Source organism: Cornus florida, unplaced genomic scaffold (genome assembly GCF_030987335.1).
Source record: "Cornus florida cultivar Cherokee Brave unplaced genomic scaffold, ASM3098733v1 CherokeeBrave_3.0.0_Hap2_Chr05, whole genome shotgun sequence".
Lineage (NCBI taxonomy): Eukaryota > Viridiplantae > Streptophyta > Magnoliopsida > Cornales > Cornaceae > Cornus > Cornus florida.
The window spans coordinates 7,077,031-7,104,355 of record NW_026775575.1 but is presented as its reverse complement, the minus strand read 5'-3'; the positions used below and the strand labels follow the sequence as shown (position 1 = coordinate 7,104,355).

The window sequence follows — 27,325 nt, the reverse complement described above, 5'->3', positions numbered from 1 at the left end:
AGAGAGGGGAAAGAGATGAGAAAATCTGATTTTTCATCTTAAGTCACCCTATTTATAGAAAAACCCTAAAAGTGCCCCGAACGGGTCCGGAAAAGTGGAATTTGCGCAGACGCGCTCAAACGGTAAAACACTATAAACAAAAAAGAATCGAAATGAGATAAAATGAACAATGGAAGAAATGACATCGAAAACTAAGTCTCGAGCAGAAAGATATGCCCCGAACAAGTTCGGCAGCAATCGAGGCCAGAAACCCTAAAACTGGGAAAAAAACGATCGGAAGGAAATTCTAAGAGTACGCAACTCGACGAAAAGTGAAAATGAATCTCGTACGAGGATCCAGGCTCAAAATAAGACATTTTTGCAATAACTTTAATTAACTGCACAATAGCCCCTATAAAAAATAATAACTACTAATGACCCGGAATGAAAATATCTTCTAAAAATATTTTCTTAAAAACCACTGAAATAAAATATCTCCAAAAGCTATTTATGAAAAACACCCCAAGAAAAGAAAATGTTTCTGAAGAACTATGCATCCATACCTCTATAGACACCAAGAGTAACCAGAGTACATTTTTACAAAAGTAAAGATATGTATTTCGTGGAAACCACTTAGAATGAAGGTACGTGAAGTCGGAAATCAACTCTGAGCACAAAAAGTGAGGCTATGCCAACAAAGTGACAAACGGGAAAAAGGACGAAAAGTGAATAGTGTCGAAAAAACAAAAAAGTGGAAATGACGCGGTCCTTTAAGGAAGTTGTCAATCCAAATGAAGGAGTCTTGGAAACCATTCCCGGGCACTCAAGATGACTCTAAGTGACGAGAAACCAAACTCAAAAAAGAAAAGATCAATTGGAAAAAAAAATATCCGTGATATTTAAGGAAAAAAGAAAGGAAGGAAAATGACCGGATCATTACACTAAAAATTTATTAAATGCCTTCAGTTATCCTTTTTTTCTGAACCAATGTAGTTAAAAATGATTAGTATGGTTTCATTATGACTCTTAACACTTAGTAAGGTGTATAATGACCATTTTTCCTGTAACGACCCGGTCTTTTTCCTCCTTTTCCTTTTTCGGTGATTTTCTTTTTTCGTCTTTTTCCTATCTTGTCTTTTCCCTATTTCATCTTTTTCCCGTTTATCATTTTTCCTTGCATAACCTCACTTGTTGTGCTCGAATTTGATTCCGATTTTGCGTGCATCCATGATATTTGATTTCCATGATAGTGGTATTTTTACTTTTATAGAAAAGCATGTTAGTTGCTTACTTTTTTTCATAAAGGGCATGGATGCATACTTTATTGTAATTATTCTTTATTTTTGGGGTTTTGTGTAATTACATAAAGTAATTATTTTTCGTCTTAGGAACCATTGTGCAATTTAAATTGTAATATTTTGAAAAATGACTTTTTTGTAATTTTTGAAAAATGTGACAAGTGTCACATTCTCATGGAGCCACTTGTTGGCATTGGGGTGGAATGACTTGGGAACACAATCTATTGACATTTGGAGGGTGGAGATTCACCCACTTGTTGGCCTAGGATTGGTGCACTTGTTGGCTTAGATGGTTGACAAGTGTAGGCTTAAGATTAAGCCTATGAAGGAGCCATTGATTTGTGACAAGTGTAGGATCATAATTTAGTTTTACATTGTGTGTGTGAGAGAGGTAGTGTAAGAACACATAGTGAGTGGAGGAATATTAGATCCTCCACTCACCATTTTCAGTTGATCCTTTTCATTTCACATGTTCTTCAAGAACCTTAGCCTAGCCACCATTGGAGAAGAGCTTGGTTAATAGCTTTGACTTCATTTTTGGCCTCCTTCCGTTCACCCTAGACTTAAAACCTTGGAACACAAAATTTTCCCCTCACTCTCCTCTTCATTAACCCTAAACTTGTTTTCCATTTTGAGCTTGGTAGCTTAGATTATAGAGATTCAATTCTCTATTGAGGTAGGGGTGGTAGTATGTTTATATTTTAAGTGTTTTATAATCCTTGAGATTTAATATATATTGTGTACATGCTTTTAATATGATAGTCTTGCATATTATAGGAAACCCTCACTTCTTGACATAGAGTTTATTGATTTAAGCATGTATGATATGTATAAACCATGTGTAGAATGATTATATAATTTAGTAGTATATTAAATTCTAGTATTTTTCACATGTGGTAGTGATATAGAGCTCTTGTAGAATTATTAATATTATATACAATTACTATTGTCTTGAATTGTTATATTTATGGTGGTGATAATTCTATAATCTTGTTGATGATAATTGTGATTATTTTAGAAGCTTATTGCTAAAATGTTAAGATTTAGTATATAAAGCTTGTTGTTGAAGCATGATTTAAATTGATAAGTTAGTGGTATTATTTTGTACATTATATCATGTTAGAGACTTGTCATTTATTATGTCATTCTAGACTTGGAACCCTAAGACATGGTTTGTGTAGTTTCAAAAATGTTTGTGCATGGAAGGTGGTATCTATATGCCTAAATATTGTGTATAAGTTTTGAACTTGATATATTTTGGATTCTCTTAGGACATTGTTACAAGTGACATGGTTAAAGTTTGGCTCTAGTGTGGGAAGTATGAGTTCTCCCCAATTGAGATAGTGCGCACTAGGGTGGTCTTCCCAACGGGTTAATGCCCGGAATAACCATTGAGGTCTCCGCAGAATTCTGAGCTTACGTGTCCAAGGATTCCACTTTTTGATTTCGCATTCAATTCTAAGTTGACAATCAATATTTAAATTGTAACTTTTAATTTTGGTTTCATGCGATTTAATGTTGTTAAGTACATCCATTTTGGAATTGTATTGCTAGATTCATTTAAGTTAGCTTAAGATGATCCCTTAGAACACCTTGAACATAGACGTTAAGTGGAATGCTCCCTTGTATTCGTCTATATTGATCTTGCAATGATATTGAAACTTTAAGGTATACGCATATGCTTCTTTCTACGAGTAACTTGATTACTCACCCTAGTGGTTTGGGTTGTTTTACAGTTAAGGAGATTATGTTCTTGGATGCTCATCATCCTTAGTGGCTTATGAGCAATTTGGAACATTTTTGTTTATTGATATGCAAGTGTTAGCATGCTTTACTTTTGAAGTTATACTTTTGCATACCATGGATGTATGATATTTTTGAGGTTAATGTAGCTACCTTGATGGTAATGATACCCAAGTATTTACTTTTGATATTAGAAGAACGTATGTATGGAGGCCAAGGGCCAAGCATGTTTATATTAGTACTTGTATCTATTTGGTACCAACTTTTGTTACAAAAATGTATTTTTAACTACTTTGGAGGTTTGGCATGTGAAAATCTTGTAAAGGACATGTATGAGGCCATGGACTATTGTTTTGTATTCATTTATGCATTTAAAGGTTGTTGATATGCTCACATACTCACATCTCATTGAAAATCAGTTTTAAACTTTCATTTTTGAACCAAATCATCATGGGATTCAAAGCTTGGGTTGAGCCTTAACACCTTTGGTATATAGCAGTTCATATAACAGCATTTCGAGGTGTTTCGGTCGATCGAAACTTTATTTTGGTCGATTGATAGCTTTTGTAGCTTCATTGTATAGTAATTCATCAATTCCAGTAACCATTTTCAGCTTTCAGGGCCATTTCGGTCGACCGATGGTTCAATTCGGTCTACCGAACCAAAGACTCCTTAAAATCATGATTTTAGAAAAGTTTCTGTCCAGTTCGGTTGACTGAAACTCTATTTCGGTCGATCAAAACTCTATTTCGGTGGACCGAAATAGCTTGAACATGCACAGCTTCTCTATTGGGTTTCAGCACTAAAGTTTTAACTTCAAAATGGCATAACTCCTTCATTTCTAACCCAAATGAGGTGATTCTTAAGCCTAAATTCATGGATTTTGAGTCAGATTTCCAATGGTACTAATTCCATTCTTAGATTCCAATCATAGTGGGAGTTATTCATGTTTTAGTGAGGTAGTGTCAGTTTTTGCTTAAACCGGGAAAGGGCATTTTGTGGGATTCTTGTCCAAAGTTCTTAGAACCTCTTGAAATGTTGTGAAATGATTAGATTAGGTTGTATTCACCTTGTTTGACTTGTTTAGAGTCAATTATCTCTTCTCAATTATGAATTGACCTTTTTGCCCTTAATTGACGGATCTAGGCCGTTTTGACTCTCGTTTGCCCATTCGCTTTTCTTTAACTTTCGTGCCCTCATGGAATGTTACATTGATGTCTTAGAGATGATTTATATCTCAAAGGAATATGGTTTCATCTTTTGCTTCCGCATTTCGAATCCGTTATCGGGTTAACTTCGGGTCATCACTGACGCACCGGGTTGAAAAACTTGGGCCATCACATTTCCCTTGGGTGTTTCCAGGTCGAGTTAGACCCGGATAGAGATTCGGACCCACGAGTTCGGATCGTTACAGTTTTATCGACTTGTTTGGGCTGTTGGTGTGTTCGGTAGCATTGTTCTTCATCTTTTCTCTTTTTTCTTTATTATTCACACTTGTTGTCACTGATCATCTTAATGGTAAGTTGGACATTCATGCTCTAACTTGACAGGGAGTATTGAAGATTTAATGGAGAAATCAGTGGAGAAAAATCTTTCAGTAATTGATATTATTTCCGATTATTGAAGATTTGGTGTTACTAGAGGAATCAGCGGAGAAAAATCCTCCTTATTTCCTACTTTCTAATTCTTTCCATTCTGATAATTTTTCTCCTATATATAAAGGAGCCTCCACCATTGTATTGTATATGAATTGAGTTAGTATTATAAAAGTGATGTAGCCCTTTGGGCTTTTTGTGTTGTGGATGTAGGCCCTAATGGCTGAACCACGTAATATCTTTGTGTTCTACTTGTTTTATTTATCTTTTTGTTTCCGTTTTAGTTTGGAATATAAACTGAAAGCCTCTGTCTCCACACTCTTTTTACTCTTTCTCATTCAAACCAATGACATACTTGTGTACCATAATCATTCTTACCTTTTACTCCATTCGTCTTATATTAGTTGTCCATCTTTGTAATTAGAAGTTTTTAAGTGGACATGCAATTAGTGCATTATTCCCTTTCAGAATTACGAACTTGTCCTTTTAAGTTTAAATAGATATATAACCAAGTTGGAGCATTTTTTTGAAAACTTAAAGGGTAATGATGAAAAAAGGGTTAATTACACGGACCTCCTCTATGATTTGTCATAATTATAGGACCTCTATTATAATTCAAAAAATTAGACCTTTCTTGAAAATGAAACTAACCTATACGACTTTCCTTTTTAGTGATGGAAACTTAAATGCACTAAAAGACTTGCCTAATTTACTGAAATACCCTCACTTTACTATGTAAATTACTTAAGTACCCATTTAATTTTTTTTTTTTTTAACAAATCAGACTTAGTGATGCTCCAATGAGACTAAATTGCCAACAATGAAGTCTTATTTCAATGTCAGTTACACCAAAATTTTAGGACAAGAAACTCACCCGTTTTAGTTACTAAGAAAATGTCTAAAAAAAATGAAAAAAATAATCCAAAAGCTAGATCTTTTTATTTTTATTTTTTTATGGGGTTACACACCATATCTCTACTAAAATTTCAACTCTAACCTCCCTACTAAAATTTCAACTCTAACCTCCCTTTAAAAAAAAAATTAATTTAATATGGTTGAACCTGCTGGTTAAAAAAAAAAATTAATAATACACAAAAGTAGTTCTTTTACTCCAGTGATTGCAACAAAACTGCTTATCAGTAACCAATGCGCTGTAATATCTTTAACAATCTCCGGAAAATAAGGATGTAACAGGTAACAACCTCCTCTTTTCTTTTCTTCTTTTTAGAACGAACTTGCTTGCTTGTTGGTCTTCTTAGAGTTGTACAAGCCATTCTTTAAAGAATCTCTCTCTAAGCACTCACTTCCTCTCTCTAGATCAGAGATGATGATACCACCTGCCACGAGCATGAAACCGATCAACAAACCCAGCATCCAAAACCTCAATTTCCGGAAACCCAATTCACAATACTCAACGAGGTATCCAAACGATTCTCCCTCTTTCTAAAATATACTCACTCACTCTCTAGACCTGCGATCCACCATGGAGATGATCAAGAAAACCATCCACACCCTCAATTTCACAAAACCCATTTTACAATACATCTTTCTCCTCATCCTTTTCTCTCTCTACTCAACACCATCTTCAGTTTCTTCACATCCAGTACCACCACCAATTCCAATTTTGCCCATCCCAACCTCACAACAGCTCTCATGGCAACTCTCGGATATGGCCCTCTTCCTCCATTTCGGCCCAAACACGTTCACCGATTCGGAATGGGGCACTGGCCACGCCGATCCCTCCGTCTTCGCCCCCACTGCCCTGGATGCCGGGCAGTGGGTTAGAGTTGCCAAAGAAAATGGATTTTCTCGTGTAATCCTAACAACCAAACACCATGATGGATTCTGCTTGTGGCCTTCCGACTATACTGATTACTCGGTGAAGACTAGTCCTTGGAAGAGTGGCAATGGCGATGCTGTAGCTGAATTGGCTGAGGCTGCTAACAATGCTGGTGTCCAACTGGGGCTCTATTTGTCTCCGTGGGACCGGCACGAGCCCAAGTATGGGAAGACTCTGGAGTATAATGAACACTATATGGGGCAAATGACTGAATTACTGACAAGGTAAATTGTGATTGAACCGTTTCTGAAATGGGTTTGTTTGGACCAGTTATGGAAGTTCTACATTGTTTGTTAAAGTTTGTGATTCTGATTAATTTATATTAGTTCAATTTGATTAATTATGCCTTTGGAGGATTCATGTCACGGACTGTTAACTTTTAAAATAGCGAAGGGTGGACTTGGACATTCCATGGAAATTAAATTGCCAAATTATGTTTTGCATAATCTCATATAATGTTTTGCATAATCGCACATACAAACACAATACTTACCCAAACAAAATTATATACGCCCACAAATGCAACATCATCAACTGCGCCAATCTAGAAAATGTATGTTTGAAAAAGAAAGTGTGAAAGATCATACGATCGATTTTGTCTTCATCTCATTGTAGATAATAGTTTGCAACTAAAAATACCATAAAACATAAATGGATGCTTTTAGTTTCATGGGGATGTCCAAGGATGCAATGCAGTTGGAGAATTAGGAGCTTTCAAGTAATTCAGAGAATTGAGGAAGTGACCTTGTTTCCTATCCTTTTTTTTTTCCTCTCCCAAATTTGGAGCAGATATGGTGTGATAAAGGAGGTATGGCTAGATGGCGCGAAAGGGGAGGGAGAGAAAGATATGGAGTATTTCTTTGATGACTGGTTTGCTCTCATTCATCAGCTCCAGCCCGGAGCAGTCATTTTTTCTGATGCTGGTCCAGATACCAGGTGGGTAGGAGATGAAGGTGGTGTTGCTGGGACTACTTGCTGGTCGCTTTTCAATCGGAGTGCTGCAAAAATCGGCGATACTGATCCCAAGTGAGTTCTCTTTCTGCAACATCTCTACTTTGATTACTTAAAACAACAGACATGGACTTTTTTTTTTCTTCTTCTTAGTTGGTACTCACACACACGTCCCTTCTGAGACTTAAACCCCTAACCTCCCTTTGGGAAGTAAAAGGCTGATACCGCTAAGTCACTGGCCCGTTGGTCAGACATGGACTTTATCACCATTTAGAAATCATTATTTAATGCAGAGTTCATTAATATATTCATTTTGACAAAAAAAATTACAACTTCTCTCTGGAGTAGTCTAGCCAATGTATTGGAGCTTTGAAAGAAATATAATATAAATTTGAAATGAAATTATGTATCATTCCTTAGTAAACATATTTAGCTTGAATAGCTTCACAATAGTTGTATGAATTAACCTTTGAGACGGGCAGAGGCAGAAATTTCGTTTGGGCTGAACTGGTACGAGGTAATTAATATTTGAAAAATTTATAAATCAATTGTAATAAAATTTTGTTTATAGTATTAGTCTTATTATATATCTTGAGAAAAATACAATCCGAAAATTTGAGAAAAATGCAACTTAAATTAATAGAGATGGGAAAACTGATATGTGCAATAAAAATTCAGAGAGAAGAGGAACTGATAAGATACAATAACAAGTGGTACATTTGAAGCATTGTTAAAGAATAAATTTTCTTCAACGATTGTTACAATTTTATTCAAAAATTCAATTTCCGGGAAAATATATCAGTAATTAAAACCAAAAAAAGTACTATTTTAACTAAACAAAAACCCACAAGCTTTTATAAAGGACAATAGATTTTTTAGTAACTTATTTAAGGAGTACCATAGATTTTTTCATATAACAAGTATCAACTATAAACACACCCTCAAAATCAAGCTCCTAATCCTTCAGATGTCAAGGAGGATAAAAAAAAAGGGGGTAAAGGGAAAAAAAGGTCTAGGATATATGATATCATCCTTGTTCCTGGCATTCTTGCCATCTTGGTCTCACTACACTTCAGTTTCCTTTCTTCCTAATAATCCTAAGTCTCTCCAATGGAGTGTTAAAATATAATTTTAGATATTTTTCTTGTAAACTTGTATATATATATAAAAGAAAGATCATTTTCTTGTAAACACCATCCAAAGAAAATTTCTGGTAGGGAAGGTTTGTATATTTGTATTAAACATGAGGGGCAATAGTGTACTTTGCCCTTTTTCTCTCTCTTGAATTCATATAATGGATATTATACATGAGTGTATGTAAATGTGAATGAAGTATTGTGATGTTGTAACAAGTAGCAAGAACTACCATCATAATAAACTATTTTTTTGTTTCACAAGATTAGGGTATTCAAAAGTAAGTTTAGAAAGGTCAAAGTTTTCTACAACTTTTGAGGGGAAGCAATTGATATTTTTATTGAGTTTTGGAAACCAACAGTTAGGTTTTCTTACAAAATCATTATTTTTGAGGGTCCATAAATAAGAATTTATGAAAACTTTTGTAGTTAGTTTAGCCCTTGCTTTGAGAAGTATATGACTTGAGCCAAGGAACAGAAAGTTATTCTCTTTTTCGTAAGGTTTGCGCTTCTACAATGTATTTCTTGTGTGGTAGATTTCAGCATCCACCTTTATAAAATAACAATTCAGCCAACAGTCGTAATTTCTCTTAGTCTGCAAACTTGGAGAAGCAAAATTTTCACCAAATATATAATACTTTATTATAAAGTAAAGAGTGAGGAAGAATGCCTAAAGACTAATTGGAGATTAGATGATAGTCCATGATTTCAAATAAATAAATTAAGAATCAAAATTCCGTTGTTAACTTGCAAAGTTCTAAAATTCATGCTGAATGAAAGCAGAACTAGATTCAGTAAATTTTTTTAGGGCAAATTACCCTCACATCTCCTAGAGTTTGGCCTCTTCACCTACAAATTAAACTATTGCTAAAATTACTCTTGTCGGAATTGGAAATCTCGGCATTTGTGAACGGTGTATGTGAAATGGAAAAAATGCCTTAGGATTATCGCAAAAATAGAAGTGTTCGTCTTACGGACATGCGATCGTATATGATGACAAAACTAACCCTATTTCCTCTCCCTTAGACTTCTTCCACCGCCACAACCAGAACCACCTCCCTCTCTCTCTTTCTTCTTCCCTGTTTCTATCTTATTTGCTGCACAAAAATCATATCTCACAACAAGAATATCAGCAACTGTTGAAAAAGAGATATTCGGTTTTAATAAGACTAGATTTTAGGGGATATGATAGGTGTGTAAATATAGATAGTCCATGACTAAGATTAGGAATTTTTGTTAGTGTACAGCTTGTAGCTTCTGTTAGTTTACAGCCTGTAATTACAGCCTGTAGCTTGCTGTTACAGCCTGTAGTCAGCCTGTAGTTTCCTTTTGTTAGCCCCTTGTATTTCCTATTTAACTAAAGCATTGTAAACCATTCAAAGTACGGCAATATACAGATTCTTTTCAATCTTGAAATCGCCTATTTGGTATCAGAGCATCTTACCGATTCTTCTGAAAAAAAACCCCTAGCCGTCTCTTTTTTTTTTTCTCTCTTCCAAACAACCCTAATCACCATGTCTGATGATGTACCTGAGTCCAAGACCAAGACCAAGACCTTTTGATGTAGGAGAAGCAGAATGGAGTTGGGGAAGAAGAAGAAGAAGAATATAGAGAGAAGAAATTTCCACAATAATCTCAATATCAATAATCATAAAACGTCCATCACAATGCCTCCATCAGCCATATATATAGGCTTAAAACCCTAAATAATTAAAGAAAGTCAAATATAAAAATTAGGTAACATAATCCCTAAATAAATAAGGAAAGATTAAAGAAAGTCAAATATAAAAATTAGGGAACATAATCCCTAAATAAATAAGGAAAGCTGAATATAAAATAAAATAGAATAAATCATAAATCATCCTCTGCGCCTACGCCTATAGTAAGTGCGTAGACCACTTGGCTCGGGATCTCCATCAATTCTCCTCGGCTGAGAAGAACTCTCCTCTGGAGAGTAAAGCTCGTGATACTGCTCCAAAAGATCTGGATCAATGCGACGAAGTTCACCCTCTGTGATCCATGCATCATCTGTATCTGGACGATCTCTCCAATGGACAAGGTATCGCTGATAACCACCCTGACGTGAAGCAATAATTTGATGGTCAAGTATCTCTGCAATCTGATCTGTACTCGGTGGCTGAATCGGAGGAAGAACTGGCACTGGTATAGATGAGGATGTAACTCCACCTGTGGGTATACCTGCTGGAAAAGTGGGAGGCTCAAAGGTGCCTCGGTAAGGAAACAAATCCTCCACATTGAAAATTGGACTAATACTCATATTAGATGGTAAGTCAAGTAAATAAGCATTAGGTCCCAACTTACGAATGATACGAAATGGGCCAGTGGCACGGGCATGCAATTTCTTGAAGGAGTTTTTAGGATAACGCTCTTTGCGTACGCAAACCATAACATAATCTCCTTCATTGAATTCTTTATTCCTACGATGAGCATTAGCAGCAATTTTATAATTTTCATTAGTTAGAGCAATTTTTCGTCTTATATCGGCATGAACATCACGGATGTGCTGGGCGAAGGAATCAGCAGACTCAGAGGGACGGGATTCAGGTGGTAAAGGAATAAGGTCAACAGGTTGGCGAGGGGAAAAACCGTAAACAATCTAAAAAGGGCTCTTACCAGTAGACCTATTCACCGAACTATTATATGCAAACTCAGCTGTAGGTAATAGCGAATCCCATATACCTGGGCGCTCTCCTACCAGACACCTTAGTAAGTCTCCTAAACTTCTATTAACAACCTCAGTCTGACCGTCAATTTGGGGATGGAAAGCAGAGGAAAATTTCAAATTAGTCCCAAAGAGTTTCCAAAGTGTCTTCCAAAAGTAACTCACAAACTTTACATCCCTATCAGACACAATGGAAATGGGTAATCCATGGAGCCTAACAATTTCCCCAAAGAACAACTTAGCGACATGTGAAGCATCGGCTGTCTTGCTACAAGGAATGAAGTGAGCCATCTTAGAGAACCTATCCACAACAACTAAGATCGAATCATGTTTGCTAGAGGTCTTAGGCAGCCCTAGAACAAAATCCATGCTAAGATCTCTCCATGGCATGTGTGGGACAGGCAAAGGGGTATACAATCCAGTGTTTCTCTTCTTAGCTTTAGCCAGCTGGCATGTGCAACACTGAGAAACGATCCTAGCAACGTCACCCTTTAAAGAAGGCCAATAAAATCTGTCCTCTATGAGGGAAATTGTCTTATCTCTACCAAAGTGACCAGCAAGTCCTCCCGCATGCAACTCCCAGACTAAGAAATCTCTAATCGAGGTTCGTGGAATGCAAAGTCTAGAGCTTCGGAATAGATAACCGTCTCTAATCACAAAGTCAAGATAATCTCTACGGTTACCATTCTGAATCTCTGAAAATATTTCCCGAAAGTCAGGACAAGTGGGGTACTCATCCTTCATCCTTTCAAAGCCTATAACATCGACACTCATAGCTTGAAGAACAGCTACAACTCGACTGAGAGCATCAGCAGTCTTATTTTCTGAGCCTTTACGGTGATTGAGCACAAAAGTGTACTCTTGTAGAAAAGCAACCCATTTTGCATGTTTTGCACTTAACTTTCTTTGGGACTGAAGGTACCTCAAGGCTTGGTGATCGGAGTATAAAACAAACTCTTGAGGCAACAAATAATATCGCCAATAGCGGAGTGCCTGGATAACAGCGTACAGCTCTTTCTCATACGTAGAATATTTTTGTTTAGCTTCATTAAGCTTCTCACTGAAGTACGCAATAGGTTGACCCTCTTGACTTAAGACACCTCCTATTCCAACTCCAGACGCATCACAAGCAACCTCAAAAACACTGGAGAGTCAGGATGACGTAGACCTGGTGCTTTAGTCATTTTCTGCTTGATTTCATTAAAGGCTTGTGCTGCAGGTACAGTCCATTTAAACTCCCCTTTCTTCAAGCAATCTGTGATAGGAGCCATAATGGAACTAAAACCCTTGATAAACCGCCTATAAAAAGTAGCCAAACCATGGAAACTATGAACCTCTGAAATGGATTTAGGTTCAGGCCACTCTTTAATTGCTCTTACCTTTTCAGGATCTGCAGCAATTCCTTGTGCAGAGACAATAAATCCTAGGAAAATCACTTCAGTCTTCATGAAAGAATATTTCTTGAGATTGACATTTAACTTTTCAACTCGAAGAACCTCAAAAACTTGTCGAAGGTGGCTTAAGTGTTCTCCTTTAGACCGGCTATAAATTAAAACATCATCAAACTAAACCACCAAAATTTTTCCTATGAAAGGACGTAGGACTTGAGTCATGACCCTCATGAATGTACTTGGTGCATTTGACAACCCAAAGGGCATGACTAGCCACTCATAAAGTCCATCATGTGTCTTAAAGGTGGTTTTCCATTCGTCACTTGGTCTAATGCGGATTTGGTGGTAACCACTACGCAAGTCAATCTTGGAAAACCACTGGGAACCAGCCATTTCATCCAACATATCATCTAAACGAGGTATGGGAAATCTGTACTTGATTGTGATTTTGTTAATGGCTCGGCTATCAACACACATTCTCCAAGAACCATCTTTCTTAGGAGTCAAAAGAGCTGGCACAGCACATGGACTACGACTATCTCTAATAAAACCTTTATGCAAAAGTCCATCAACTTGCCTCTTCAATTCAACACGCTCCTTAGGATTCATTCGATAATGAGGGAGGTTAGGCAATTGGGATCCTGGAACTAAGTCAATTGCATGTTGAATATCCCTCATGAGAGGTAATTCATCAGGCAACTCCTCTGGTGTCACATCTTGAAATTCTTGTAAGAACTAAGTGACCTCAACTGGAGGTGGATCCACCACTTCATCAGTAGGTTCTTCAGGAACTTCCTTGGCAACTAGTGCTAGTACAATGCCTGATTCCTTTCCTTCTTTCTCAAACTTCTTTCGGGTCAAAATGTGGAGATGTTTCTTTGCATCAGACTGAGATTGCAACTTATGTTTGGATTTACTAACTTTCTCAATTGGCTTTGTGGGTGTCAACATGATGGTTTTTCCCTTATATTTGAACACGTGTTATCTCTGCCATGATTAGTAACATCCAAATCATAAAGCCAAGGGCGACCAAGAAGGATATGGGCTACATCCATAGGTAGGACATCACACCAAATCCTATCTGAATATTCGCCCATTTGGAGAGGAACCAAACACCTCTCTGACACTGATAAGGAAGTCTTATCTACCCATGCTACCTTATATGGTTGCGGGTGTGGTTCAAGTTGAAGCTTCATCCTAGCAACACCTGATTTGGAAACTAAATTCATTGAACTCCATCCATCAATGACAATCTTGCAGACTTGATCTCCACTTCTTAGGTATGTATTGAAGATGCTGGTGCGTTTCCAATTATCCTCTCCAGTGGGAGTAGATAGAATGCACCTCATGACGCTAATGTGTGTATCGTCGACTTCCAAATCTGCCTCAACCTCCTCATTTCCAACGGGATCTTTCACAGCGTCAATGAGACTAAGCTCTTCACCTTCAACAACTTCATTCGTCTCAGTGCTTATGGTCATTGTACGAGGAGGACAACATGAAGCATAGTGACCCTTATTGTGACAATGAAAACACTCAATAGATGACTTGTCAGGCCTAGTGTTAGACTTTGGAATTTCCTTAGCCTTGGAAATATTAGATCTCTGATCGAAATTATTGCTATATCTGGAGGCAACAAACCCACGGGATCCCTCGAAAGATATCAATTTTGTTTGTTGGGACTCCCCAGCTTGAGAAGTCATTCACCTTGGGTTAGGAAGCTTATAGTACTTTTCAATCTCTAAAGCCTTGTGATAAGCTTCTTCCAAAGTGTCAGGCGCATGCAAATTGACTTCTCTCTTGATCTCAGGCTTTAACCCATTGATGAATTTAGCTACTGTGACCCATTGTTCCTCGTTTACCTCGCATCTTATCATGAGTTCTTCAAAACGAGCCAAGTAATCAGTCACACTAGAAGACATCTGTCTCAAATTCATCCATTGGTCTAGCAATTGCCTCCTATAGTATGTGGGAAGATATTTTTCTTTTAATTTCTGTTTCATTTCAGCCCACAACGTAATAGGTGGTTCACCCAAGCGTTCTAGGTTTCTTTGAACTCCCAGCCAATGCCTATTGGCAGAGCCCACCAATTTCATTTTTGCAAATCTTATTCTGTGATTATATGACATATCATACCACTCAAAGTAGTCTTCCATGTCAGCTAACCAGTCAAGGAACGCATTAGGATCTAACCTACCATCATAGCTAGGAGCATCGACCTTAACTTTCTTGGTAATGTCGCCCGAATCATTAGGATAGTACCTAGGTTGGTCATGGTAATGTCTTTGAGGGAAGTGATGACGCCTATCTTGGTTTCTACCCTGGGGCCTAAAAGGTCTCTGATGATTTTCACGGTCATCCTCACACACGGGCTCAAAGTCATCTAAATCCTCAAAGTATTCATGTGGAAAGCTACGATCAGGCTGAACATGTGATATAGGCCTTCTAGAATTTGGAACTTGACTATCTCTAAAATTAGAATCCCTTTGTTGGAGAAGACCACGGCGAGGATTTGAAGGCTCGATTGGGTTATCATGATGACTGCCATTGGGACTTGTCCTAAGTATAGGAGAAGCGGATGGGTGACCCTCATGTACATTACTAGGACGCTTACCCGTAGACGTGGTTAGTTTAGCCACCTCTTCACTGAGTCGGGCCATGGATTCTACAACAGTATTCATATTTTGTTCCATGTTTTGAATTTTCTCTACCATTTCAGATTGACCTTTGTATAAGTCTCCAATGGTCATGGTGACTTGATGGAATACGTGCCGATATTTGACTTTAAATTGAACTAAGTAATTCAAATTTTTAAATACTATGATGAACAAATAGGAATTTAGAATGCACTGAAATCGATTATACTAAAAGTTCAAGCACAAGAAATAGGGATTTGGGTGCAAACAAGGTGCGTGGAGATGATTTCAAAATAATGAATTTTATTTTATTTTATTTATTTATTTAATTTTTGTGTTGTTGTTGTTGTTGTGAAAAGGGTTCAAAATTTAAATGGTTTCAGCTAGGACCATGCAAAATTTTCTAGACTACCAAATAAATATATAAAGTATTAGAACAATTTTTAAATGAAGGAAAAAGTACCTTTTCCGAAGTCCTATAAGTGGATCCCAAGTGAAGCAGATAATCCAAAAGCGGCAGGAACTGAAATGGATTTTTTTTTTTTTTTTTTTTCGGGAACTGGTCTACTTCTGGACTGGCTTCTACTGAAAGCAGATAATCCAAAAGCGGCAGGAACTGAAATGGATTTTTTTTTTTTTTTTTTTCGGGAACTGGTCTACTTCTGGACTGGCTTCTACTGAAACTGGTTCAGTTCCAGGACTGGACTACCTCTGTAACTGTTAACAGATGATGAAGCAGCGGTGAGTGATGACGAAGGCTAGGGTATTTTGTTTGTGGCGTGAATAGTGTGGAACTTGATCCTTTGCACTGAATAAATTCAATAAACTAAGAATCTTTCGCTCTGATACCAAAACTGATGTAGGAAAAGCAGAATGGAGTTGGGGAAGAAGAAGAAGAAGAATATAGAGAGAAGAAATTTCCACAATAATCTCAATATCAATAATCATAAAATGTCCATCACAATGCCTCCATCAGCCATATATATAGGCTTAAAACCCTAAATAATTAAAGAAAGTCAAATATAAAAATTAGGTAACATAATCCCTAAATAAATAAGGAAAGATTAAAGAAAGTCAAATATAAAAATTAGGGAACATAATGCCTAAATAAATAAGGAAAGCTGAATATAAAATAAAATAGAATAAATCATAAATCATCCTCTGCGCCTACGCCTATGGTAAGTGCGTAGACCACTTGGCTCGGGATCTCCATCACCTTTGAGTCCCAAGTCCAAAACTCTCAAACACACTCGGTCCAGATTATCACAATTCGGCTAAATGGTGAAAACTTCCTTTGCTAGTCCCAGTCCGTGCGGATGTACATTCGAGGCAGAGGCAAAATTGGTTACCTGACAGGAGAAAAGAAGGAACCGAAACCTGAAGATCCATCCTACTCGACCTGGGATGCAGAGAATTCGATGGTGATGACCTGGTTGGTGAATTCTATGGAGGAGGACATCAGTTCTAATTATATGTGTTACCACACAGCAAAAGAACTCTGGGACAATGTCAACCAGATGTATTCAGACCTGGGAAATCAGTCTCAAGTCTATGAACTGAAACTCGGAGAGATCTGTCAAGGAGATAACAGTGTTACAAAATATTTCAACTCTCTAAAACGTTTGTGGCAGGACCTTGATTTGTTCAGCGATTATGAGTGGAAATCGCTTGAAGATTGCAACCATTACAAAAAGAAGGTGGAAGACAACCGTATCTTCAAGTTTCTCATTGGACTCAATGTCGAGTTTGATGAAGTGAGAGGCAGAATAATTGGACGACAGCCCCTGCCTTTAATCGGTGAAGTCTTCTCCGAGGTTCGAAGAGAGGAAAGTCGCAGGCTGGTCATGCTTGGAAAAAAGTTATCAAATGGTGCCATTGAGACCTCTGCCCTGGTCGCATCTGAAGCGAATATTGGCAGGAAACATAATGAAAAGCCCGTCTTTGGTGTGACCACTGCAACAAGCCTCGCCATACCCGTGAAACCTGCTGGAAAATTCATGGTAAACCAGCGAATTGGAAGAGTAAGCAGGAAGGCAGATTCAACCAGGAAGGCAGAGTTAATCGAGCCCCATCAGCTCATGAAGCCGAGGCACTTCCCTTCAGCAAAGAACAGATGGATCATCTTCTAAAATTGCTGAAATTCAACTCCTCATCTGGTACTCCTAATGCTTCTCTTGCTCAAACAGGTAACAACCCGAAGGCCTTATCTTGTCGTTCAAATTCCAGTGTTACCCAATGGATCATTGATTCAGGGGCTTCTGACCATATGACGAGTTTTTCTCATTTATTTCAAACTTATTCACCCTGTTTTGGCTCTGAAAAAATCAGAATAGCCGATGGTTCTTATTCTCCTATTGCAGGCAAAGGTTTGGTAAAACTTTCAAAAATTATTGATCTTAAGTTTGTCCTTCATGTCCCTAAGCTTGCTTGTAACCTTTTATCAGTTAGTAAATTGTCCAAAGACTCTAATTGTCGTGTTATCTTTTTTGAATCCTATTGTGAATTTCAGGACCAGAGCTTGGGGAAGACGATTGGCAGTGCTAAGATGATAGATGGTCTCTACTATTTTGAAGATGATATTTCAAGTAATAAAAAGGCTCAAGGTCTGAGTAGTTTTCATTCTATCCCTGTTAGAGAACAAATAATGCTATGGCATTTTAGACTAGAGCATCTTAGTTTCCCTTATCTTAAAAGATTATTTCCTACTTTGTTTAAAGGATTGGATTGTTCATCTTTTTATTGTGAGAATTGTTTTTTATCAAAGAGTCATCGTACTACGTATTCTCCCAAACCTTACCAAGCATCAAAACCATTTTATTTAATCCATAGCGATGTTTCCCTTCTAGAATCACAACTCTTTCTGGAAAAAAATGGTTTGTGACTTTTATTGATGATCATACACGTTTGTGTTGGGTGTATTTAATGAATGAAAAATATGAGGTTGAAAAATTATTCAAGGATTTTTATATGATGATCGAAAATCAATTTCAAACAAAAATTGGCATTCTTCATACTGATAATGGCACCGAATACACACCCCAACAAAACGGAATTGCTGAAAGAAAGAATAAACATTTACTTGAAGTTTCTCGTGCCATCATGTTTTCAACGAATGTTCCTAAGTATTTGTGGGGTGAAGCCGTTTTAACAGCAACATATTTGATTAACAGGATGCCTACTCGTGTTCTTAACTATTTTACACCCCTTGAAAGCCTTAAAAAATCTTTTCCTGAAACTCGGAATTATTCCAACCTGCCTTTGAAAGTATTTGGGTGCACTGTCTTTGTCCATTTACCTAGTAAACTTCGGTCTAAATTGGATCCTTGGGCTGAAAAATGTGTATTTGTTGGGTATGCCCCGAATAAAAAGGGGTACAAATGCTTCAATCCGAAAACAAAAAAAATGTTTATCAGTATGGATGTTTTTTTTTCTAGAAAATCATTCTTATTTTCAGAAAACTTTTCTTCAGGGGGAGAAAGAGAGTGAAGAAAATTTTTGGGAGATTTCTATTAATATTCCCTTACCCAAAACTATTGTCTCACACTCTATTACTCCGAACACTGATCTTTTTAAACAAGGAAATGATGTTCTAGAATCAGGAAACCCAAGGCCTCCTAGTCTTAATCTGCTGAGCCTTACTGTATCTCCAACAGGGGGAGAAATCCTACCAACGGTTCCAAAAAAACCGAATCCTGAGCTTTTGGTTTATAACAGGAAAAAGACTCATTAAAAGAGTAGAGAGCCTACTATTGTACCTGAGCAAGGCCAATCAGAGGTCCCGAGCAATGACTCCCTGAACACTCAAGGTACCCTAAATCCTAACTTGTCTGCAGTTGTCCCTACTAATTCTGATAGTACAGAGTCATCTAGCCAAGTTCCTGTAGACCTTGATATCCCTATAGTTGTTAGAAAAGGAATCCGAACCTGTACCAAGCATCCCATTGCCAAATACTTGTCTTATGATAAACTTTCCCATAAACATAGGGCCTTTACTTCAAATATTTCTCACTTGTTTGTTCCAAGAAACATTCAGGAAGCACTAGATGATCCGAATTGGAAATCAGCAGTGTTAGAGGAGATGACTGCTCTTAAAAGGAGTGGAACGTGGGAGATGGTTGACTTGCCCAAAGGAAAGAAAACTGTTGGGTGTAAATGGGTTTTCACTATTAAGTGTAAAGCTGATGGTAGTGTGGAAAGGTACAAGGCAAGACTTGTGGCGAAAGGTTTTACGCAAACGTACGGCATTGATTACCAAGAGACGTTTGCTCCTGTAGCAAAAATAAATTCTATCCGAGTCTTATTGTCGTTGGCAGTCAATTCTAACTGGCCATTACATCAGTTGGACATAAAAAATGCCTTTTTAAATGGAGACTTGGAAGAAGAAGTGTTTATGAGCTTGCCACCTGGGTTCGAAGGAAAACACGGTCAGAGCAAAGTCTGTATACTCAAAAAATCCCTGTATGGTTTGAAACAGTCTCCAAGAGCGTGGTTTGAATGCTTTGGAAAGGCTGTGAAGAGTCATGGGTATCATCAGAGTCAGGCAGACCATACCATGTTCTACAAACACGGTGAGGAAGGGAAAATTGCCATTTTAATTGTGTATGTGGATGATATAATTTTGACAGGTGATGACATTGAAGAGTTGACCAGATTGAAGAAGAAACTTGCTAAAGATTTTGAAGTCAAAGATTTGGGAGCATTAAAATGCTTCCTTGGAATGGAATTTGCCAGGTTAAGAGAAGGAATTTTCGCGAATCAACGAAAATATGTACTTGATTTGCTTAATGAGACAGGACTACTCGGGTGTAAAGCTGCTGACACTCCAATTGAAGTCAACTTGAAGTTAGAAGCTGCCAAACCCGAGAATATGGTTAATAGTGAAAGATATCAGAGATTGGTGGGAAGACTAATTTACTTATCTCACACACGCCCAGATATAGCATTTGCAGTCAGTATGGTGAGTCAGTTCATGCACTCTCCTGGGCAGGAACACTTTGAAGCAGTGTACAGGATTCTGAGGTACTTAAAGGGCTCACCAGGTAACAGACTTATGTTCAAGTGGAGGTGTACACAGATGCTGATTGGGCAGGCAGTATAGTTGATAGACGATCTACCTCAGGATATTGCACCTTCGTTGGAGGAAACTTAGTCACGTGGCGAAGCAAGAAACAAAATGTAGTAGTGAGGAGTAGTGCAGAAGCCGAGTTCAGAGCACTCGCTCATGGGATTTACGAAGCTATATGGTTAAAAAGACTCCTTGAAGATTTGAAGGTTACTGTGTCTCCTCCAATGAGAGTCTACTGTGACAACAAGGCTGCCATTTCAATTGCTCATAATCCAATACTCCACGACAGAACCAAACATGTGGAAGTTGACAAACACTTTATCAAGGAAAAGCTTGACTGTGGTATGATTTGCATTCCTTATGTCTCTACTACTGAACAAGCTGTAGACATCCTTACCAAAGGACTACACAAGAGTCAGTTTGAAGTTTTAAGAAGCAAGCTAGCTATGGAAGACATCTACAAGCCAGCTTGAGGGGGAGTGTTGAAAAAGAGATATTCGGTTTTAATAAGACCAGATTTTAGGGGATATGATAGGTGTGTAAATATAGATAGTCAATGTAAGATTAGGAATTTTTGTTAGTGTACAGCCTATAGCTTCTGTTAGTTTACAGCCTGTAATTACAACTTGTAGCTTGCTGTTACAGTCTGTAGCGTCCTTTTGTTAGCCCCTTGTATTTCCTATTTAACTAAAGCATGGTAAACCATTCAAAGTACGGCAACAACAAAAAGCCTACTACTAGGCCGATCATTCTAATGCATATCAGCACAAGCACAATAAAAGCATTTGCAGCCTAAATTAGCACCTATTCATCCTTTAGGGGTTTTGCCTTCGCAAGAAGAACAGATTGAATTCGTTGAATTTGGTGGGGCAGTGCCAATTCCGTGGAGTGGTCGTGGAGATCGTGAGAGGCTATGTCAGGCGTAGGCATAAGGACATTTTGTTTGGTTTATTATAGTATTATTGGATATTTTATATTCTTTTTCTTTTTAGGGTTTGCCCATCAAAGGCTACATGTATCAAAATACTAAATGCATTTGTCCATTTAGCCCAACCTGCTTTGATATTGTGATTAGCAATTTTTTTAATTTCTCCATCATTATAAATAGTTGGGCCTAGAAAACGGAAATGTTAACTTTTTTTTACTTCATGATCCTCAATCTTTGCTACATCCCATTTTGTATTCATAGTTTAACTAAAGTTATGATTCACATATCCAGTTTTATTCCTGTTTATCTTAAATCTTTTAAGTCTCGTGTTTCCCTCCAAACCTCCAATTTAGCACGCACTTGTTCTTTAGTTTCTTCAATTTAAACAATATAATCAACAAATAGCATACACCATGGAATCTTGTCTTGATTGTGTCTTGTGTGTGCATTCCTAATTAAGGCAAAAATATATGGGCTTATTGATGACCTTTGATGTAAGGCTATAGTGATTGAAAATTCACTTGTTTTCCCCTGAGTCGTCATAACTATAGTCATATCAATCATACATGAACTTATTGTATTTATATATCCCCTTGTCACTCCTTATGATGGGATAAAAATGTTAATCTTAATCTACCTTTACGTAACGGTAAAGTCTACTCCATTGTAACCTAGAGGTCACGGATTCAAAAAGAAAACAGTCTCTCCGCATACAAAGGTAAGGTTGTGTACATTTGACTCTCCCCATACCTTGCAATGGCGGGAGCCACATGCACTGGGCTTATGTGGGCCATTATCATATTCTTTAAATTGATAAAAACCATATGAAGATCTTTTCTCTTCTCTTTATATCTTCTCATTAGTCTCTATAAACAAATATGGAGAGAAACAAATCTATTGCCATGTGTTTAAATTGTTTACAAGGTATTTCTTAAATAGAATTACAGGGAGATAAATTAGGAAACTAACAATTGTACACCAGCTAATTTTCCTAATTTCTAGCAGTTGACAAAATCTCTTTCTTTCTATATTTACACACCTATTTTACTCCTAAAATCCGGTGCAATAACCACCAAATATTCTCCTTTCCAACACTCCCCCTCAAGCTGGCTTGTAGATATCTTCTATAGCTAGCTTGTCCATCAAAGTGTCAAACTGCTTCTTGTGTAGCCAACTTAATCAATAGTAGGAACATAGGGTATACAAATTAGGCCGCTTTCGAGTTTCTCTTTGATAAAGTGCTTGTCTACCTCAATGTGCTTGGTTTTGTCGTGAAGAACTGGATTGTGTGCAATCGAGATAGTTGCCTTATTGTCACAGTAGACCTTCATAAGAGGAGGAGGTGAAATCTTCAAATCTTCTAGAAGTCTCTTTATCCATAACACTTAACAGATTTCGCGAACAAGTGACCTGAACTCAGCCTCTGCACTGCTTCTAGCAACAACATTTTGTTTCTTGCTCCTCCACGTGACAAGATTTCCTCCGACGAACGTGCAATAACCCGAGGTTGATCGTTTGTCAATCACGCTTCCTGCCCAATCTGCGTCTGTATGGACTTCAACCTGTAAATGACCACGCTTCTTAAATAACAAACCTCTTCCTGGAGTTCCCTTTAGATATCTCATAATCCTGTAAACGGCATTAAAATGTTCCTGTCTAGGAGAGTGCATGAATTAGCTCACCATGCTGACTGCAAATGCAATATCTGGGCATGTGTAAGACAAGTAGATTAATCTGCCTACCAAGCGTTGCTACTTATCTCTGTCTATAACATTCTCGGGTTTGGCAGTATCAAGTTTTAAGTTGGCTTCAACTGGAATTTTAGCAGCTTTGCAACTAAGGAGCCTTGTTTCTCCAAGTAAATCAAGTATGTACTTCCGTTGATTTACGAATATGCCTTCTCTTGATCTGGCGAACTCCATCCCGAGAAAATACTTTAGTACTCCCAGATCTTTAATTTCAAAATCCTCCGCAAGTTTTTTCTTTAAGCTTGCTAATTCTTCAATATCATCCCTTGTCAATATTATGTCGTCTGCATAAACGATCAGAACAGCCATCTTCCCATTTTCAATGTGTTTGAAGAACATAGTATGCTAGGAAGCACGGACACTCCAAAATGGGCGAAGAATCCGTGTCCGACACGTGTCGGACACGGACACGCGTTGGACACGCCCCGACACGCGTCGGACATGCCCCGACACGTGTCGGACACGCCAAAAAACGTGTCTGGAATTTTTTTATTTTTTTTTAATTTTTGGACACGGCTCGAACACGCCATGGACACGCTCAGACAGCTCGGACACGGCTCGGACAGTTCGGACACGGCTCGGACACACTTTTCTGGAAATTTTTTTTTTTTTAATTTTTAATGCTGATATGTTAATTTTTTTTTTTTTTTAAATTTTTAATGCTGATATGTTCTATTTTTTGTTTTGTACTACCTTAAAGATGCTGATATATATATATATACTAACCTAAAGATGCCACAATTCGCCGTGTCCGTGTCCTAAAGATGTTGATATATATATATACTAACATATCAGTGATATATATATATATTCCAACCTAAACATATCAGTGTTTTTTTTTTTTAAATTATTGATTCTGATATATATATATATATATACTATTCGCCGTGTCCGTGTCCTAATTTTTTTGGATTTGCCGTGTCGCCGTGTCCGTGTCGTGTCGTATCCGTGTCCCGTATCCGTGTCCGTGCTTCTTAGATAGTATGGATTGCTTGACTTTGACAGTAACCATATCCCTTCACGGCTCTTCTAAAGCGTTCAAACCACTCTCTTGGAGACTGCTTGTGGCCATATAAGGATTTTTTCAGTCTGCAGACCTTATCTTGACTGAACTTCTCCTCAAATCCTGGTGGCAAGCTCACTTATCCAAAAAAAAAAAAAAAAAAAATCCTGGTGGCAAGCTCATAAACACCTCTTCCTCTAAATCACCATTTAAGAAGGCGTTCTTAACATCCAACTGGTATAATGGCCATTTAGAATTGACTACCAAAGATAATAGAACATGGATGGAATTTATTTTGGCCACCAGAGCAAAAGTTTCTTGGTAGTCAATTCCATATGTTTGTGTAAAACCCTTCACTACAAGCCTCGCTTTATACCTCTCCAAGCTTCCATCGGCTTTACATTTAATTGTAAATACCCATTTACATCCAACTGTCTTCTTCTCTCTGGGTAAATCCACAATTTCCCACGTTCCACTTTTTCTAAGAGCATTCATTTCTTCCATCACTGCTAATTTCCAATTTGGATCATCAAGTGCTTCCTGAATATTTCTTGGAACAAACAAGTGAGAGATTTTTGATGTGAAAGCCCTATGATTATGAGAGAGTTTATCATACGAAAGGTATTTTGCAATGGGATGTTTGGTACAGGAGCGAATTCCTTTTCTGAGAGCTATAGGAATATTAAGATCCTGAGGTTTCATGGAAGGCTCATTAGACTCAGGAATGGGTGCTTGAGGTTCCATGGAAGGTGTATTAGACTCAGGGATGGGTGATAAGGTAGGAGAAATGGACGATAAAACTTGTAAAACATAATTTTGTGTACCTGGTTGGTTCAGGAGTTCATTACTCAGAGTTTTCGATTGGTTTTGTGCAACGATGATAGACAGATCCCTACCCATTTGTTGACTTCTTTTCCTGTAAACCAAAAGCTCTGAGTTGGGTTCCCTTGGAACTGTAGGTAGTATTTCTCCCCCTGTCGAAGACACAATCGCGTTTGGCAAGCTTTGGTTAGGTTCACTAGTTTCCCTCAACTTCGAAGTGGTATTAATTTCCTGATATTTAAAGCCAGGTTCAAACACAATGGTTTTAGGTAAGGGAACATCCCAAAAATTTTCTTCATTTTCCTTCTCCCCTTGAAGAAAAGTTTTCTGAAAATAAGGTTGTATTTCCACAAATGAAACATCCAAGCTAACAAAAAATTTCCTAGTTTGGGGATTAAAACATTTATATCCCTTTTTATGTGGAGCATATCCTATAAAGACACATTTTTCAGCTCTAGGATCGAATTTTGACCGACCTTTATTGGGTAAATGAACAAACGTAGTACAGCCAAAAACCTTTAGGGGTAGGTTGGATTGAATTCGTGTTGCTAGAAAAACTATTTTAAGACACTCAGGAGGAGTAATGTAATTAAGAACATGCGTAGGCATTCTGTTGATCAAGTATGATGCAGTTAAAACAGCCTCGCCCCATAGATATTTAGGAACATTTATAGAAAACATGATAGCACGAGAAACTTCAAGTAGGTGTTTATTTTTTCTCTCAGCAATGCCATTTTGCTGAGGTGTATCAATACAAGTTGACTGATGATGAATTCCCTTTTCTTTCAAAAAACTTTCTAGTACTTCATTAAAATATTCAGTGCCATTGTTGGTATGAAAAATACCGATTTTAGTTTGAAATTGAGTTTCAATCATGGTATAAAAATTCTTGAAAAGATTTTTAACTTCTGATTTCTCACTCATTAAGTAAACTTGACATAAACGTGTGTGATCATCGATAAAAGTCACAAATCACCTTTTTCTAGAAATAGTTTTGATCCTCGAAGGACCCCAAACATCACTATGAATCAAATAAAATGGCTTTGAAGCCTGATAAGGTTTTGAAGGATAATAAATACGATGACTTTTTGCCAAAATGCAATTTTCACAATGAAATGATGAACAATCCAATCCTTTAAATAAAACAGGAAATAACTTTCTTCGATAAGGAAAACTAGGGTGCCCTAGCCTATAGTGCCAAAGCATTATTTTGTCTTTAATAGGGATAGAACTGATACTATCAAGCCTTGACCTTTTTTATAATTGGAGACTTCATCTTTAAAATAGTAGAAACCATCTATCATTTTAGCACTGCCAATCGTCCTCCCAGAGCTCTGTTCCTGAAATTCACGGTGGGATTCAAAAAAGGTGACACGACAGTTAGAGTCTCTAGACAGTTTACTAACAGACAAGAGGTTACAAGCAAGTTTAGGGACATGAAGAACAGATTTTAGAGTTAGACTTTTTGACAAATTGACCAAACCTTTGCTTGCAATGGGTGAAAAAGAGCCATCTGCTATTCGGATTTTTTCTAAACCAGAACAAGGAACATAAGTATGAAACAGATGGGCAAAACTGGCCATATGATCAGAAGTTCCTGAATCAATGATCCATGGAGCAGAATTTGAATGTAAACGACAAGACAGGGCATTTGATTCACTACCTGATTGCGCAAGAGAGGCATTAGGTGTACCAGATGATCCGGAGTTGGATTTCAGCAGTTTTAGAAGGTGATCCATTTGCTCCTTGCTGAAGGGAACTGCTTCAGTTTCATGGGCAGAGGGAGATCGAGTGATTCTGCTGTTTTGTTTGCCCTTCCAGTTTGCTGGTTTACCGTGGAGCTTCCAGCAAATTTCATGAGTGTGACGAGGCTTGTTGCAATAGTCACACCAAACACGGGGCTTGTCTTCAGTTTTCCACGGAATGGCTCGACTCACGTTCGCCTCGGAGGCAATCAGCGCTGAGTTTTCAATTGAGCCGCCGGAGGACTTTTTTCCGAGCATAACAAGGCGGCAACTTTCCTCCCGTCGAACTTCAGAAAATACTTCCCCAATTGAGGGAAGAGGCTGCCTGCCAATGATTCTTCCTCTCACCTCATCAAACTCAACATTGAGTCCTATGAGAAATTTGAAAATACGATTATCTTCAACAGTCTTCCGATAATGGTTGCAATCTTCAGAAGACTTCCACTCGTAATCGTTGAATAGGTCTAGGTCCTGCCACAAACGCTTCAAAGAATTGAAGTACTTCGTGACACTGTCTTCACCTTGACGAATTTCACCAAGTTTCAGTGTTAATTCGTAGACTTGGGACTGATTTCCCAAATCAGAATACATTTGGTTGATATTGTCCCAAAGCTCCTTAGCTGTGTGATAACACATATAGTTGGAGCTTATATCTTCATTCATGGAGTTCACCAGCCACGTCATCACCATTGAATTCTCGTCATCCCAAGTAGGATACGTCGGATCTTCAGGCGCAGTTTCCTTATCTCCAGTCAAATATCCGAT

The 27,325-nt window shown here is 37.7% G+C and overlaps 1 protein-coding gene across 1 annotated transcript in view; it reads left to right on the top strand.

The window, feature by feature from the left end:
• Positions 1-5,828: 5,828 nt before the first annotated feature.
• LOC132306094 (alpha-L-fucosidase 1) overlaps positions 5,829-27,325 on the top strand; it is a 36,679-nt gene continuing 15,182 nt past the window's right edge. Inside the window, exons 1-2 of the mRNA XM_059803320.1 lie at positions 5,829-6,679; positions 7,245-7,481. Coding sequence (XP_059659303.1) covers positions 6,099-6,679; positions 7,245-7,481 — 818 coding nt within the window. The 5' untranslated portion in view covers positions 5,829-6,098. The remainder of the gene's footprint in view (positions 6,680-7,244; positions 7,482-27,325) is intronic.